Source organism: Mytilus edulis, unplaced genomic scaffold (genome assembly GCF_963676685.1).
Source record: "Mytilus edulis unplaced genomic scaffold, xbMytEdul2.2 SCAFFOLD_672, whole genome shotgun sequence".
In the NCBI taxonomy this organism is placed as follows: Eukaryota; Metazoa; Mollusca; class Bivalvia; order Mytilida; family Mytilidae; genus Mytilus; species Mytilus edulis.
Window position 1 is genome coordinate 1,839 of NW_027267649.1, and position 14,202 is coordinate 16,040.

The 14,202-nt window shown below is 32.6% G+C and overlaps 1 protein-coding gene across 1 annotated transcript; it reads right to left on the reverse strand.

The window, feature by feature from the left end:
• Window positions 1–5,674: 5,674 nt before the first annotated feature.
• Window positions 5,675–8,765, reverse strand: LOC139505703 (tripartite motif-containing protein 2-like). Its single transcript, XM_071295194.1, has 2 exons — window positions 8,655–8,765; window positions 5,675–7,459 (listed from the first exon to the last, which is right to left on the reverse strand). The coding sequence occupies exon 2, from the start codon at window positions 7,454–7,456 to the stop codon at window positions 5,792–5,794; it is 1,665 nt and encodes a 554-aa protein (XP_071151295.1). The 5' UTR covers window positions 7,457–7,459; window positions 8,655–8,765; the 3' UTR covers window positions 5,675–5,791.
• Window positions 8,766–14,202: the final 5,437 nt, after the last annotated feature.

A 14,202-nucleotide genomic window follows, 5' to 3' on the forward strand; every position in this document is an offset into this window, starting at 1 on the left:
TTAAAATTAGCAATGTTACTTTTCTTTGATAAGACCATGCTAATACATGTATATGGTATCTGGTAGAGATTTGTCTCATTGGCAATCAAACAACATCTTATTTCCAATGCTAAAAATCGTCAAAAACTTACAATGTTAATTAATATATTCAAAGGCAGATCCGTTTGAAATGCTTAAATTATCGCTGAGCTAACTAATTAGACAAAAAAGAAATGTACAATTTTGAATCCAATTTTTTTTTAATTGAGAGCACTATTAAAGTAATGTTGGTTCAGATTGTTATATATATATATATATACAAGTAAAATAATAAGATCTGTTAAAAAGAATAGAGAAAAACTAGACTTCAAAAATGAAGAACAGAAAATTTTAAATTATATATAAAGAATAGAGAATAATGGGCAAAATTGATAGAGGAAGAAGAAAAAAAATTAAAGACTGATCAATGAAAAAATGATGGACCCTCCTTTCCAGACTTTTATTGATAATCATTGATAATTTGAAGTTAAATTGATTGTCTGTCTATAAGTAATTCTTTCCATCACTACCCATTAAAGATATAAAAATGTTACTTTTATTTATTTTTACATGGTACTTTCATCCAAATTTGATAAAAGATGGGCATGTAAGAACTGGGAAAAATTGTAGGATCTCTACTATACAAGGAGAGATAACTCTAACTTTATATTTTACTTTCTTGTCTCCTTTGATAAGAATGCATAAAAAAATTGCAGCTTTATTTTATAATATAAATATGTTAATAATTTTATAATTTTTGTTGAATCAAATGTCCTTGTTTGATGTTTTAAGGACAGGAATATAAAGGAGCAACCAGGCTGTTGTAGGTATATGTTAACAAGTAATATTGTATTTTATACATGTACTTGTATAGGACATTCACTTTAGGAATATGTTAACACATGTTAACACATGTTGTTGTATTTTATATCTGTATAGGAAATTTACTTTAGGAATATGTTAACACTTGTTAACACATGTTGTTGTATTTTATACTTGTATAGGACACTGACTTTAGGAATATGTTAACACTTGTGTTGTTGTATTTTATATTTGTATAGGAAATTGACTTTAGAGTGCTGCTTTTTTGGCTTTATCTATTTTCTTTTTCAAAAATAAATTGCAATATTATGTAGTTTTATTTTATTTTGATTTTTCATATTAAACTGTAATTATCCAATAACAGGTACATGTAGTACATCATGACAAAACATTTGGTCTGAAAGGGAAGGATTCTTTCATATGAGTTAATATGTTTGCTGATGTTTTGGCATGCGGTCTATATACTTCAGAGACATTGCAAAGAACTTGAAGTTTCATGCTTTTTCACCACTTTTTAGCTCATAAGGCTTAGAGGTTTAAATGAGCTATAACCACCACTATTCCTTGATGCTAATTATAAAAATCTCTGAAACTATACTGGGACCAAACTTAAAATGACTGCTTGAAACAAAATCATAGGGATATTGTCATGATTACCCTGTGAGTAATATTATAATTATATTTGGTATATGGGATCCTTGCAAGGTCTACATGTCTGTCAGACAGCATTTATCTCACCTTTAACTCATTTTATGAATCCACTTCCAAGGTTAAGTTTGAATGGTCAAGTCCCCATCTCATATATTATCAGCAAAAGGTCAACTGTATTGGGTGTATGTAATTATTGTAAGGTGTACATGTCTGTTTGGTAGAGTTTGACCTTATTTTTATGGTTGATTGGTCATTGTTCATTTTTCAAAGTTATATCTGTTTCTCAGACAAGTAATATTTCAACTCTATTTGGTGTATGGAATGATTGTATGGTGTAAGTGAAGTCTGTGTTGTCTGGCATGGTTCATATGACCCTGACCCCATTTTATATTGTTCATTTGTCAAGGTTAAGTTTCTATATTATGCCTGTTTTTCTTATTGTACATGTACATAGAAAACAATATACTGACTATAATTGATGTATGGTATGATTATAAGGTGTCTGGTAGGGTTTCTCATACCTTGACCTCATTTACATGGATCACTGATAATGTTAAGTTTAAATGATACTAGTAGTGAAACCTTTAAATTACACTTTCAACAAAAGTTCAACCATGATAAGCAAAGTGATCAGCAGGTGAGACAGTTCAGAGTGATCAGTCTTGTTTAAAAAAACACACCAAATTGTAAACCTAGCCAATAATGTAGGAGTAGTTGAGAACACCATTTTTTTTACAGCAAATATGAAAGACCATTTTTGTGTTTTTCCGAAGCTGTAATGAATAGCAGAAAACTCTGAATTACTATTATTATAAGCAAGATAGGATTTACAACTAGATCAACATTATGAAATCTATAATTGACCATTATAAGAGTTATCTCCCATAGAGAAACTCTAAATAGCACAAATGATCAGCAAAGAACAATCTAAAAATATTTGAATATGGTTGAAATCTTCAGTGTACACATTATAAGCTTAGTTGTCATCGAATAACAATGTTTATAAAGATATTCCTAAACTGTTGGAACCAAAACTCCCAAAATCAATCCCAATCTTCCTTTTGTGGTCATAATCCTTGTGTCAAAATTTCATAGATTTCTATATACTTAAACTAAAGTTATAGTGCGAAAACCAAGAAAATGCTTATATGGGCCCTTCATGGCCCCTAATTCCTAAACTGTTGGAACCAAAACTCCCAAAATCAATCCCAATCTTCCTTTTGTGGTCATAATCCTTGTGTCAAAATTTCATAGATTTCTATATACTTAAACTAAAGTTATAGTGCGAAAACCAAGAAAATGCTTATATGGGCCCTTCATGGCCCCTAATTCCTAAACTGTTGGGACCAAAACTCCCAAAATCAATCCCAACCTTCCTTTTGTGGTCATAAACCTTGTGTTAAAATGTCATAGATTTCTATTGACTTATACTAAAGTTATAGTGCGAAAACCAAATGTCTTCGGAAGACGACGCAGACGACGACGCCAACGTGATACCAATATACGACCAAAAAAATTTCAACTTTTGCGGTCGTATAAAACTTAAGAATCTGAATACACAGTTAGATTTGGCATATCAAAGAACCGCAATAATTCATTTTTTTATGAAATCAAACGAAGTTTCATTTTTGTCCCTTTTGGTCACCAATTCGTTGGGACCAAAACTCCCCAAATCAATCCAAACCTTCCTTTTGTGGTCATAAACCTTGTGTTAAAATTTCATAGATTTCTATTAACTTATACTAAAGTTATTGTGACCATAAAAGGAAGGTTGGGATTGATTTTGGGAGTTTTGGTCCCAACAGTTTAGGAATAAGGGGCCCAAAGGGTCCAAAATTAAACTTTGTTTGATTTCATCAAAAATTGAATAATTGGGGTTCTTTGATATGCCAAATCTAACTGTATATGTAGATTCCTAATTTTTGGTCCCGTTTTCAAATTGGTCTAGATCTACATTAAGGTCCAAAGGGTCCTTCGGGTTCTTTGATATGTTGAATCTAAAAATGTACTTAGATTTTTGATTATTTGCCCAGTTTTCAAACCCCTAATCGGGGTCCAAAATTAAACTTTGTTTGATTTCATCAAAAATTGAATAATTGGGGTTCTCTGATATGCCAAATCTAACTGTGTATGTAGATTCTTAATTTTTGGTCCCGTTTTTAAATTGGTCTACATTAAAAATCCAAAGGGTCCAAAATTAAACTAAGTTTGATTTTTCACAAAAATTGAATTCTTGGGCTTCTTTGATATGCTGAATCGAAACATGTACTTAGATTTTTGATTATGGGCCCAGTTTTCAAGTTGGTTCAAATCAGAATCCAATATTATTATATTAAGTATTGTGCAATATCAAGAAATTTTCAATTGCACAGTATTCAGCAATAGCAAGAAATCTTCAATTTCACAGTATTGTGCAATAGCAAGAAATTTTCAATTGCACAGTATTGCACAATAGCAAGAAATCTTCAATTGCACAGTATTGTGCAATAGCAAGTATTTTCAATTGCACAGTATTGCGCAATAGCAAGAAATATGTAATTGCACAATATTGCGCAATAGCAAGAAATTTTCAATTGGAGTTATCTTTTTTGTCCAGAATAGTAGTTGAATCAACTTAAATCATTGTTTTATACAATATACAATGTATATTCACTTTTACTACCAACTGATAAATTACAACAATCTTTACAATTCATTGATAACAAGCACTTTTTTTACATTTTAATATTTTATGCTGTATTTAAATGAGTAGTTATTATTGCAAACTCCATTAGAAATTTGAATTGAGACTAGTTTTGGAATAAGGGTAAGGGACATGTGAAAAAAAAATTGGGTGGGGGGAGGTTCATTTTTTTCTCATTTCAGATTTCATAAATAAAAAGAAAATTTCTTCAAATAATTTTTTAGGGAAATAATATTAAACAGCATAGTGAATTGCTCAAAGGCAAAAAAAAAATTTTAAGTTCATTAGACCACATTCATTCTGGGTCAGAAACCTATGCTGTGTCAACTATTTAATCACAATCCAAATTTAGAGCTGAATCCAGCTTGAATGTTGTGTCCATACTTGTCCCAACTGTTCAGGGTTCAACCTCTGCGGTCGTTTAAAGCTGCACCCTGCGAAGCATCTGGTTTCAATGTATCAGGTAGATTAGACAATTGGTTGAACTATATTTGATATATAGACTATTAAGAGTTATACATGTCTGTCTGGCAGAGAACTTATGACCTTGATCTCATTTTCAATGTTCAATCGTTATTTTTTTGGTTTTCTTATGTTTCCAGGTACATTAATCAGTAGGTCAACTACATTTGACGAATGAAATGTTTGTAAGGTATGTCTGTATGGCAGGGTTCACTTGACCTTCACCCCCTAATTAGTACTTGATTATGGTTCAAGAAAAAGCATGCAACTTTGATTGATAATTATCTCATTGGAAATCATATCACATCTCCTAACTTTAATAAGACATTTCAGGGTGTGCAAACTTGTTTAAACCTTGAGGATCAGAAAAGTACTAGGGTGTTTTAGCCCAGATTTTTTGTCAATGTATATGTATTGTCATCTGATTCAGTCATGAATGCAATTGTAAGGTACAGTTTTCTATGCTTTCAAACTATTTATATTTGAATCCATCCTGGTTTTCTAACTACAACTGAAAACTTCATGTGACAAATACCATGTAAACTATTGGTGACATATAGAAAATTGAACTCCATAAAATTTGAACTTGGGTCAATTTTCCAACCAGGGGTCAAATGTGGAAAACAATAGGACCAGAGTGGTGTTGTTTTTAATCTGTCCTACATTATTCTTAATTAACATTGTATCCTTTGAATCTCTCTTTTAACATCGTGACAGCTGTCAAATTGGATATCAATATTTTAGAAGTATAGATGTTTAAAATTATAAACATGATGGAGAGATCTAACACAGGATATATTCCAAAATAACTGATAACAGACTCAACTTATATAAAAAATTAGATGATTGCCAATAAGACAAATCTCAACAAGAGACCAAAATAACACAGAAATTAACAACTATAGGTCACCGTACGACCTTCAATAATGAGAAAAGCCCATACCTCATAGTCAGCTATAAAAGGCCCCTAAATGACAATGTAAAACAATTCAAACTAGAAAACCAGGGCCTAATTTATGTAAAAATTGAACAAACAAATAAGTTTACTGATTCTGTATATAATGATATTAAATAAATAGAAATAACAAGTTGTTAGTTGTAGTACATTTAGGTCAGGTAAGTCAGGTAAAATCATTTGACTCCCCAGTGTATATTTCATTTAGATGAGAAATTGAACTTTGTCAGGTTTTTGCCTACGACATCACATATAAAACCTGAAGATTCACAATGTTTCAAACAAATACATCTAGGACACTCCAGTCCATCACTAAGCAGTACTTTACTCTCCTTTCCATCTTTTGATATAACTATTATTCTATGAGAGTTGTAATCTGCTACTATAATGTTACCATTAGTATCTGTACAAAGTCCCCTTGGTCCTGATAAATCCTGTTTATATTGCCAGATCTGTTGACCTGATTGATCCACACAGTATACTGCTTCACCAAAATAGTCACTATAGATTACTCTGTCATTACAATAAACAAGGTACTTCAGGTCTGATTTACACTTAACTTGTATTGACTTTAGTGTATTTCCATCTAAGTCTATAATACGGATTTCATCATCACTCAAACCTACAACAAGAGAATCATCTGATGATGATAATCCCCAGCAATCTTTGTCTAATGTGATAACTTTGGTAACTGTTTCATTCTCCATATTGAAGATCTTAATGGCTATCTCAGTAGGATAAGTTAGGGCAATAGTGTCCTGATTGATCTGTGTTACACTCCAGGCTTTACTAGGTATAGGTAACTTTTTCAGTAGTTTGCCATCAGGAGTAAGTAGGTTAACTTTGTCACCCACTCCCACTATTATAAGTCTTCCATCCATCAGACAAATCATGTCACTGATATTTCCAATGTTGATCTTTATCTTTCTCTCAATGTTGATGGTCATGTTGTTTATGTTTGATTGTTCTTGTGATTCTACTTGTGCTTCCCTTCTCACACCTGTTTCTGTATTCAAATCCATATCTGATTTCACAACAGTTAATTCTCCTAAGGATCCTAACTTTTTTATTATCTTTTCAGTTTCATTGTTTTTCTCCATTTTGATGTTAAATTCTTTTGCCCTGTCGTCTTTGTCCAGATCATCTATGTATCGTTGACATTGATGTACTTGTTGTTCAATCTGATGTACAACTAGAAATGATTTGAGTTTTGAGGCATGGGGTATGACTGTATGTAGTTGGTCTTGCATTTTCTTTAAGTTTTTCTGTTTTCCTTCAATTTCAGCTATTAAATCTGTGGCTTTTGATTTTTCCTGATTCAAGATGGTATCTGCTTCTTGGTAGATCTTCTTCTCTAGGTGGGTTAAATGTTCATCTATTTCATTGCGTATTTTTACAATGAATTCCTTAATGCTTTTATGTTCTTGTTCTCCTCTTTTAATGTTTTGTGATTTGTTATTTACAATTTTATCTAAGATATGTAAGATGGAATTGACATCTTTCTCTACTGATTTTTTCTTTTTTTCAATCTTGGTTATTTCCACAATGCTAGCTAAACTTTTTATTCCCATACACTTTGAATGACTATTGGAAATACATTCATCACAGCAAGGCATTAAATGACTCGGGCAATATAAGTTGAGCTGTTGACCATGTTTGTCACATTCTGTTTTGATAGCTCGGACAGAAGGGTTATAACTTTTAATATCAACAGTCGTATGATCACGTGACAATCTATATCTTTTGTGATGACCAGAACATGTTGAACACAATCCTTCATCACAGTTGTAACACCAGATGTCAGCTTTAGTGGTAACTTTTCCTTCTATACAAGGTCCACATGGAATAGGTTTACTGGATGCCATGACCTGAAAATTTCCAAGATAGAAATTATTTTGCATTCTTGTCGAGGTCCAAATAGTTAATGGTGAATGGATAATGATATTTGGCCAGAAATGACCAATGTAAAAAAATTCAAAGGAGAAAACTTAACAAACTGATTTATGGACAAAAAATGAACGAAAGCAAATATAAAGCCAAATAAAAATATATGTGTAGTTCCAGTAACCCTACCGTCCCTACTTTTTCAGCTTCAAAATAGCCTACCCTAAAGATTTTTTTGGTCATTTTTCATTAAGCACTGTTAAAGTCAGAATGCTGCTCCCATAGACTCGATGTAAAAAAAAACATAAAATAAAAAAAAAATCCCTACCTACCTACCCTAACTTCTTTTCAGATGTAACTGGAACCACACATACTTTTTTATTTGGCCTAATGTACAACAAACTCCAGTCACTTAATTACAGGCTCCTGACTAGGGACAGGGACTTGTTGAATGATTCAATGTTTGTCGTTTGTTGCTGTATATTTTATTTGTTTATCTTGCATTGATTCACCCTGTTGTATTGGCCACTAGCTGTGCTTTCTTGTTAATTACATACAACAAAATTAATTTGAATATATAATTCTCAATCACACAGGTAAAAATGATAGATTACATTGTAGATTATAAAGGAGTTAGTACGGTAAGGGCAATATTTGGCCCTGATTATAAAGTTTAATGTTACAAGACAAAAAAATGTTTTAAGTTGACTTGGAGACGTGTAAGAAAGTTAAATAGAACTATTTTTGTCAATGATCGTCGACAAACTAAATCTTAAAAAAAGACATGAAATATCCTTACACACATTATTTTAAAAGATCTTTGTTGTCCATTTATGCCCTCTATGTTTCCTGTCCAATAATCTATGGAAATTTTGCCATTTTCATTTATTTTTTTGTGGAAAATCAATATTAGTACATCATTATAAAACACAGAAACGTAAATTTTCAACAAAATGGCTTATTTGTATTAGCTTTAATTTATTGTGATATTGCTCAATAAATCCTAACTTGAAATTTACGCTTAAAAAGGGGGACATTTTAGAACCTTACTGAACCTACTCCTTTCAACAAAAAGACATATTTTTTACAATGTATGCACATAGGTTACATACACATTACCCTGTATTTTATACCTATAGCTAGTCATTAAATAAAATAACTATTAATTTAACCAGATACCTGTTGATTTTGTTATGACAAAAGTTTAGTTCTCTTTCACCGTTTGTTCAATGTCAACTAACAAGGAAGTTATTTAGGACACGCCTATCCTTGATTCAAGTTAACTTATCAGTAAATATTTAAATGACATGGAAAATAACTGATCCAAATAATAAAAGCTAAAAATAGATTTTAATCATCGGGACATCAGTGGGATTTAAATTTCTATTAAGGAAAATTGTTATTCTTGTTTAAAATTGATTCTACATACAGAAAGAGGGGGGGATGGGGGGGGGGGGGGGGGGGGGGGGAGGCATTATTTGCTATTTCTATTTACCAATTCTGATAATTTTTATACGACCGCAAAAATAGAAAATTTTTTGGTCGTATATTAGTATCACGTAGGCGTCGTCGTCTGTGTCGTCGTTGTCGTCAGAAGACATTTGGTTTTCGCACTACAACTTTAGTATAACATGTATAAGTAAATAGAAATCTATGAAATTTTAACACAAGGTTTATGACTATAAAAGGAAGGTTGGGATTGATTTTGGGAGTTTTGGTCCCAACAGTTTAGGAAATTAGGGGCTAAAAAGGGTCCAAATAAGCATTATTCTTGGTTTTTCGCACAATAACTTTAGTATAAGTAAATAGAAATCAATGAAATTAAAAAACACAAGGTTTATGACCACAAAACGAAGGTTAGGATCGATTTTGGGAGTTTTGGTCCCAACAGTCTAGGAATTAGGGGCCAAAAAGGGCCCAAATAAGGCCTAAAAAAATGTTGTGTTTCCGGTCACCCGACCGACCGTCCTTCAGACCCTCCGACTCAAAAGTTTTTAAAGCTGATGTGGGAAAAAAAAAAATTTGTATACCTACCGACCGTTTTTTCTGAAAGAAAATAAAAAATTCTAAGTCCCTCGATCTTTTTATCGCCCCAAAAGAAAAAAACGCTAATTTTAAACTCGAGGCTCATTTTTAGAATGTACTGGAAAGTGGAATCGTCTTGGCTAATTATATATGCGGGAGCATGCGCAGTAGTTATTTTCATTTGTCAGTGTTTGAACATGGCAACACAACGCGTCCTATTCAATGTTTAACGCAGAAAGTGTGACCATTTCGTGGAGAAAAAAATATTTCTAAATTTTACAGAAAGTAACACCTTTTTTGACATTAGCAATGAAATTCATCCAATGTCTAACATCGATGAAAAAAATACACAACACAAATTTTGTGCTCGGCCACCGGCAAAAATGACTGGACCGAGATTGATGACAATTACACAACTGTTTGAACAATGCAATCTTTTGGAATTAAATTTATCAAATTTTCATGCCAGACCCTTCTTCAAAATGAACCTGATATTAATCCATCTGAAACTGGTCAGCCAATCAACGCTTTAGACATTCTGATGAAAAGCCAGATGCTTTGCCAAAAGAAAGTGTCCTGCCAAGTACAGTGTATATAATATATTTGTCTATCTGTAGGTTTGGGATGATGTTTGGTTCATGTTCCTATAAATGAATCTGCCCCACATCTTCTCAATTTCTTTCTCTGACAATCCCAAACTTTTGCATGGTCCTGAAATGGGGGAATTGGGTTTAAAAAGCTAATTTCCTAGGGGAAGTGCTGCCCAAATTTTTTTTAAGGTTTGGACTTAAGTTTTTTTCAGGGGTATTTTAAAAGGGGGTAAACTAAAAGTTATTTCAGGGGGATTTTAAAAGGGGTAAACTAAAAATTATCTCAGGGAGATTTTTAAAGTGGGTAATCAATCTCTTTCTATTAAATCCCAAACTTTTGTCTGGTAACTGGAAATTGAGTTTTATAAATTAATATTATAAAAAAAAAAAAAAAAAAAAAAAAATCCCTACCTACCGTCCCTTCAAAATTTCAAGGGGGTGATCGGAAACACAACATTATTTTTTTTAGGCCTAAGCATTATTCTTGTTTTTTGCACCATAACTTTAGTATAAGTTAATAGAAATCAATGAAATTTAAACACAAGGTTTATGACCATAAAAGGAAGGTTTGGATTGATTGTGGGAGTTTTGGTCCCAACAGTTTAGGAAAAAAGGGGCCCAAAGGGTCCAAAATTAAACTTTGTTTGATTTCATCAAAAATCGAATAATTGGGGTTCTTTGATATGCCGAATGTAACTGTGTGTGTAGATTCTTAATTTTTGGTCCGGTTTTCAAATTGGTCTACATTAAGGTCCAAAGGGTCCAAAATTAAACTTATTTTGATTTTAACAAAAATTGAATCCTTGGGGTTCTTTGATATCCTGAATCTAAACATGTACTTAGATTTTCTATTATTGGCCCAGTTTTTCAAGTTGGTCCAAATCGGGGTCCAAAATTAAAGTTTGTTTGATTTCATCAAAAATTGAATAATTGTGGGGGGGGGGGGGGGGTGTTCAATTTTCTTATTTCAGATTCATAAATAAAAAGAAAATCCAAATTTAGAGCTGAATCTGAATGTGGTGTCCATACTTGCCTCAACCGTTGAGAGTTCAACCTCTGCGGTCGTATGAAGCTGCGCCCTGCGGAGCATCTGGTTTTATATTGGCATGATTTTCAACAGAAGTTAGTTACACAATAACTGAAAAAATCTTTTAGCATTACTTTTTAATTACAATATCAAATGTTTTGAATCAGTATATTATATTTTGCAGGAAATTTGTGATTTTAAGTAATGGCAGACAAATTTGCATAAAAGGGTAATTAAACATGCCAATTTTTTAGGGTCTAGCTAAAGCACCCCACCTGGGTGCTGAAGATTTTCTTGCTGTGTTGACCTATTGGTTGCCTTCAGCTGTTTTCTGCATTGTCTTTGGTCTGGTCGATTCTCATTTTGCGATTTAGAAATATATTATTTAATTTTTTTTCCTGACATCCCTTTTAGGTGCTGCTGAAAGTGACATGGATTTGGATTTGCTGGCAAAATCTGAGAGTGACAGTGAAAGTAGTCATAGCAACCAGGATAATGTTAGTGTACAGAGGAGTGCTGTTACCGCAGCTACAGCGGGTTCAGATGCAGGAACAGGTAAGTGTTGTTATAGCAACCATAGCAACTCTTTGAGGGATTACCTTTAATTTGGACATTTGTTTTGGAACATTCAAACATTTACAGAAAATTCAACTCCATTAGAAATTTGAATTGAGACTAGTTTTGGAATAAGGGTAAGGGACATGTGAAAAAAAAATTTTGGGGGGGGGGGGAGGGGGAGCAATTTTTCTCATTTCAGATTTCATAACTAAAAAGAAAATTTCTTCAAACATTTTTTTTGAGAGGATTAATATTCAACAGCATAGTGAATTGCTCAAAGGCAAAAAAAAAAATAAGTTCATTAGACCACATTCATTCTGTGTCAGAAACCTATGCTGTCACAACTATTTAATCACAATCCAAATTTAGAGCTGAATCCAGCTTGAATGCTGTGTCCATACTTGCCCCATCCGTTCAGGGTTCAAGCTCTGCGGTCGTATAAAGCTGCGCACTGCGGAGCATCTGGTTGGGCCTGTTTTCAAATTGGTTTACATTAAGGTCCAAAGGGTCCAAAATTAAACTTAGCTTAATTTTACCAAAAATTGAATTCTTGGGGTTCTTTGATATGCTGAATCTAAACATGTACTTAGATTTTTGATTATGGGCCTGGTTTTCAAGTTGGTCCAAATCGGGGTCCAAATTATTATATTAAGTATTGTGCAATAGCAAGAAATTTTCCATTGCACAGTAATGCGCAATAGCAAGAAATCTTCAATTGCACAGTATTGTGCAATAGCAAGAAATTTTCAATTGCACAGTATTGCGCAATAGCAAGAAATCTTCAATTGCACAGTATTGTGCAATAGCAAGAAATCTTCAATTGCACAGTATTGCGCAATAGTAAGAAATATCGAATTGCACAATATTGCGCAATAGCAGGTATTTTCAATTGCACAGTTTTGCGCAATTCCAAGAAATATTCAATTGCACAGTATTGTTCCGTTTTCAAATTTGTCTACATTAAAGTCCAAAGGGTCAAAAATTAAACTTTGTTTGATTTAAACAAAAATTAAATATATTGGGTTCATCGATATGCCGAATCTAACCATGTATTTAGATTTTTAATATTTGGGCCCGGTTATCAAATTGGTCCACATTGAGGTCTAAAGGGTCTAAAATTGAACATTATTTGATTTCATCAAAAATTGAATTCTTGGGGTTCCATGATATGCTGATTCTAACCATGCATTTAGATTATGGATATTGGACCATACTAGGTAAATGTCCAATTTAAAATTTTTAAGTTTTTAAGTTTAATTTCTTAGACCACATTCAATCTGTGTCAGAAACATATGTTGTGTCAACTATTTAATCACAATCCAAATTCAGAGCTGTATCAAGCTTAAATGTTGTGTCCATACTTGCCCAAACTGTCCAGGGTTCGACCTCTGCGGTCGTATAAAGCTGCGCCCTGCGGAGCATCTGCGGAGAAAACCATGAAAAAACGTTGATGACGTCACGGTCACATGACTAAATGATGTCTATGGGCTGATAACAAAATAACGTCAGCCAATCAGAAGACGCGTTACATCCAAAATTAAATTATTACAAAATAATATACAAAAACAAATAGGACTAACACGAACCAGCAACTACCATTCAAATACAATCTTCTGAATTGGACAGGCTCATAAAGAATAAGGCGGGATTCAACATGTTTGAAGGCAACTTACTATGAACAGTAGTATAACAGTGCAGCATAAGAATTGACCACATTTTGTATTTTTAGCTAGCTGCTATTTTGAAAACTATAATAAATAGAGGAATGGCTTTAACAGAAATTATGACCAGATAGAAAAATATCTACGAATAAGTCAAAAGGGCCAAATTTTAGATGAATTCATTATTTGTCCAAAACGACTTTTACCCATTGCAATAGTTTGCAGTAGCTACTATAGATAGCAAAAATTTGCAAAATATACTTTATATTTAAAGAATGAATATTACCCTTATCACAAACTTGCAATTGTAGTACTGTTTTGCAAATACGGTGTAATATTTTCCTTATTTATCTCCAGGAAATCATAACTAATAAGCATAAGAGATCCAGATAAAGTTCTTAAACGTTTTGTCGAATATGTAAAAATATTACTTTTTGTAGTAAAAATTACAATTACGAAAGACAATTGTTAAAAACATTTTCTGCACACTATAATAATTGGCAAAGGAGTGTTGAAAAGGCATATTTGACACATTTATGAAAATATCGAGAAAAAACATAATTAATTCATGTTTCCCCAACCACAAAATCTTGTGATCTTTAATTCAATATCGAACTTCCAATGTTATCCTTATTCTCTTTTTTATCTTCTATGTCCATAACAATATATACAACAATATATAGAATGAGAAACATATTTGAATTATCAATATAATATATCTGAGCAGCGTTTTGTCGAGCCTTCGACTTAGTCGAAAAAGCGAGACATAGCGATCCTACATCCCGTCGGCGTCCACAAATATTCACTCTGTGGTTAAAGTTTTTGAAATTTTAATAACTTGGATAGAAGCTTGTTTATATTCAGAA

Bases quoted from the DNA above. Each gene is read 5' to 3' on its own strand.
- LOC139505703 (XM_071295194.1), bottom strand. From the start codon at position 7,456: ATGGCATCCAGTAAACCTATTCCATGTGGACCTTGTATAGAAGGAAAA.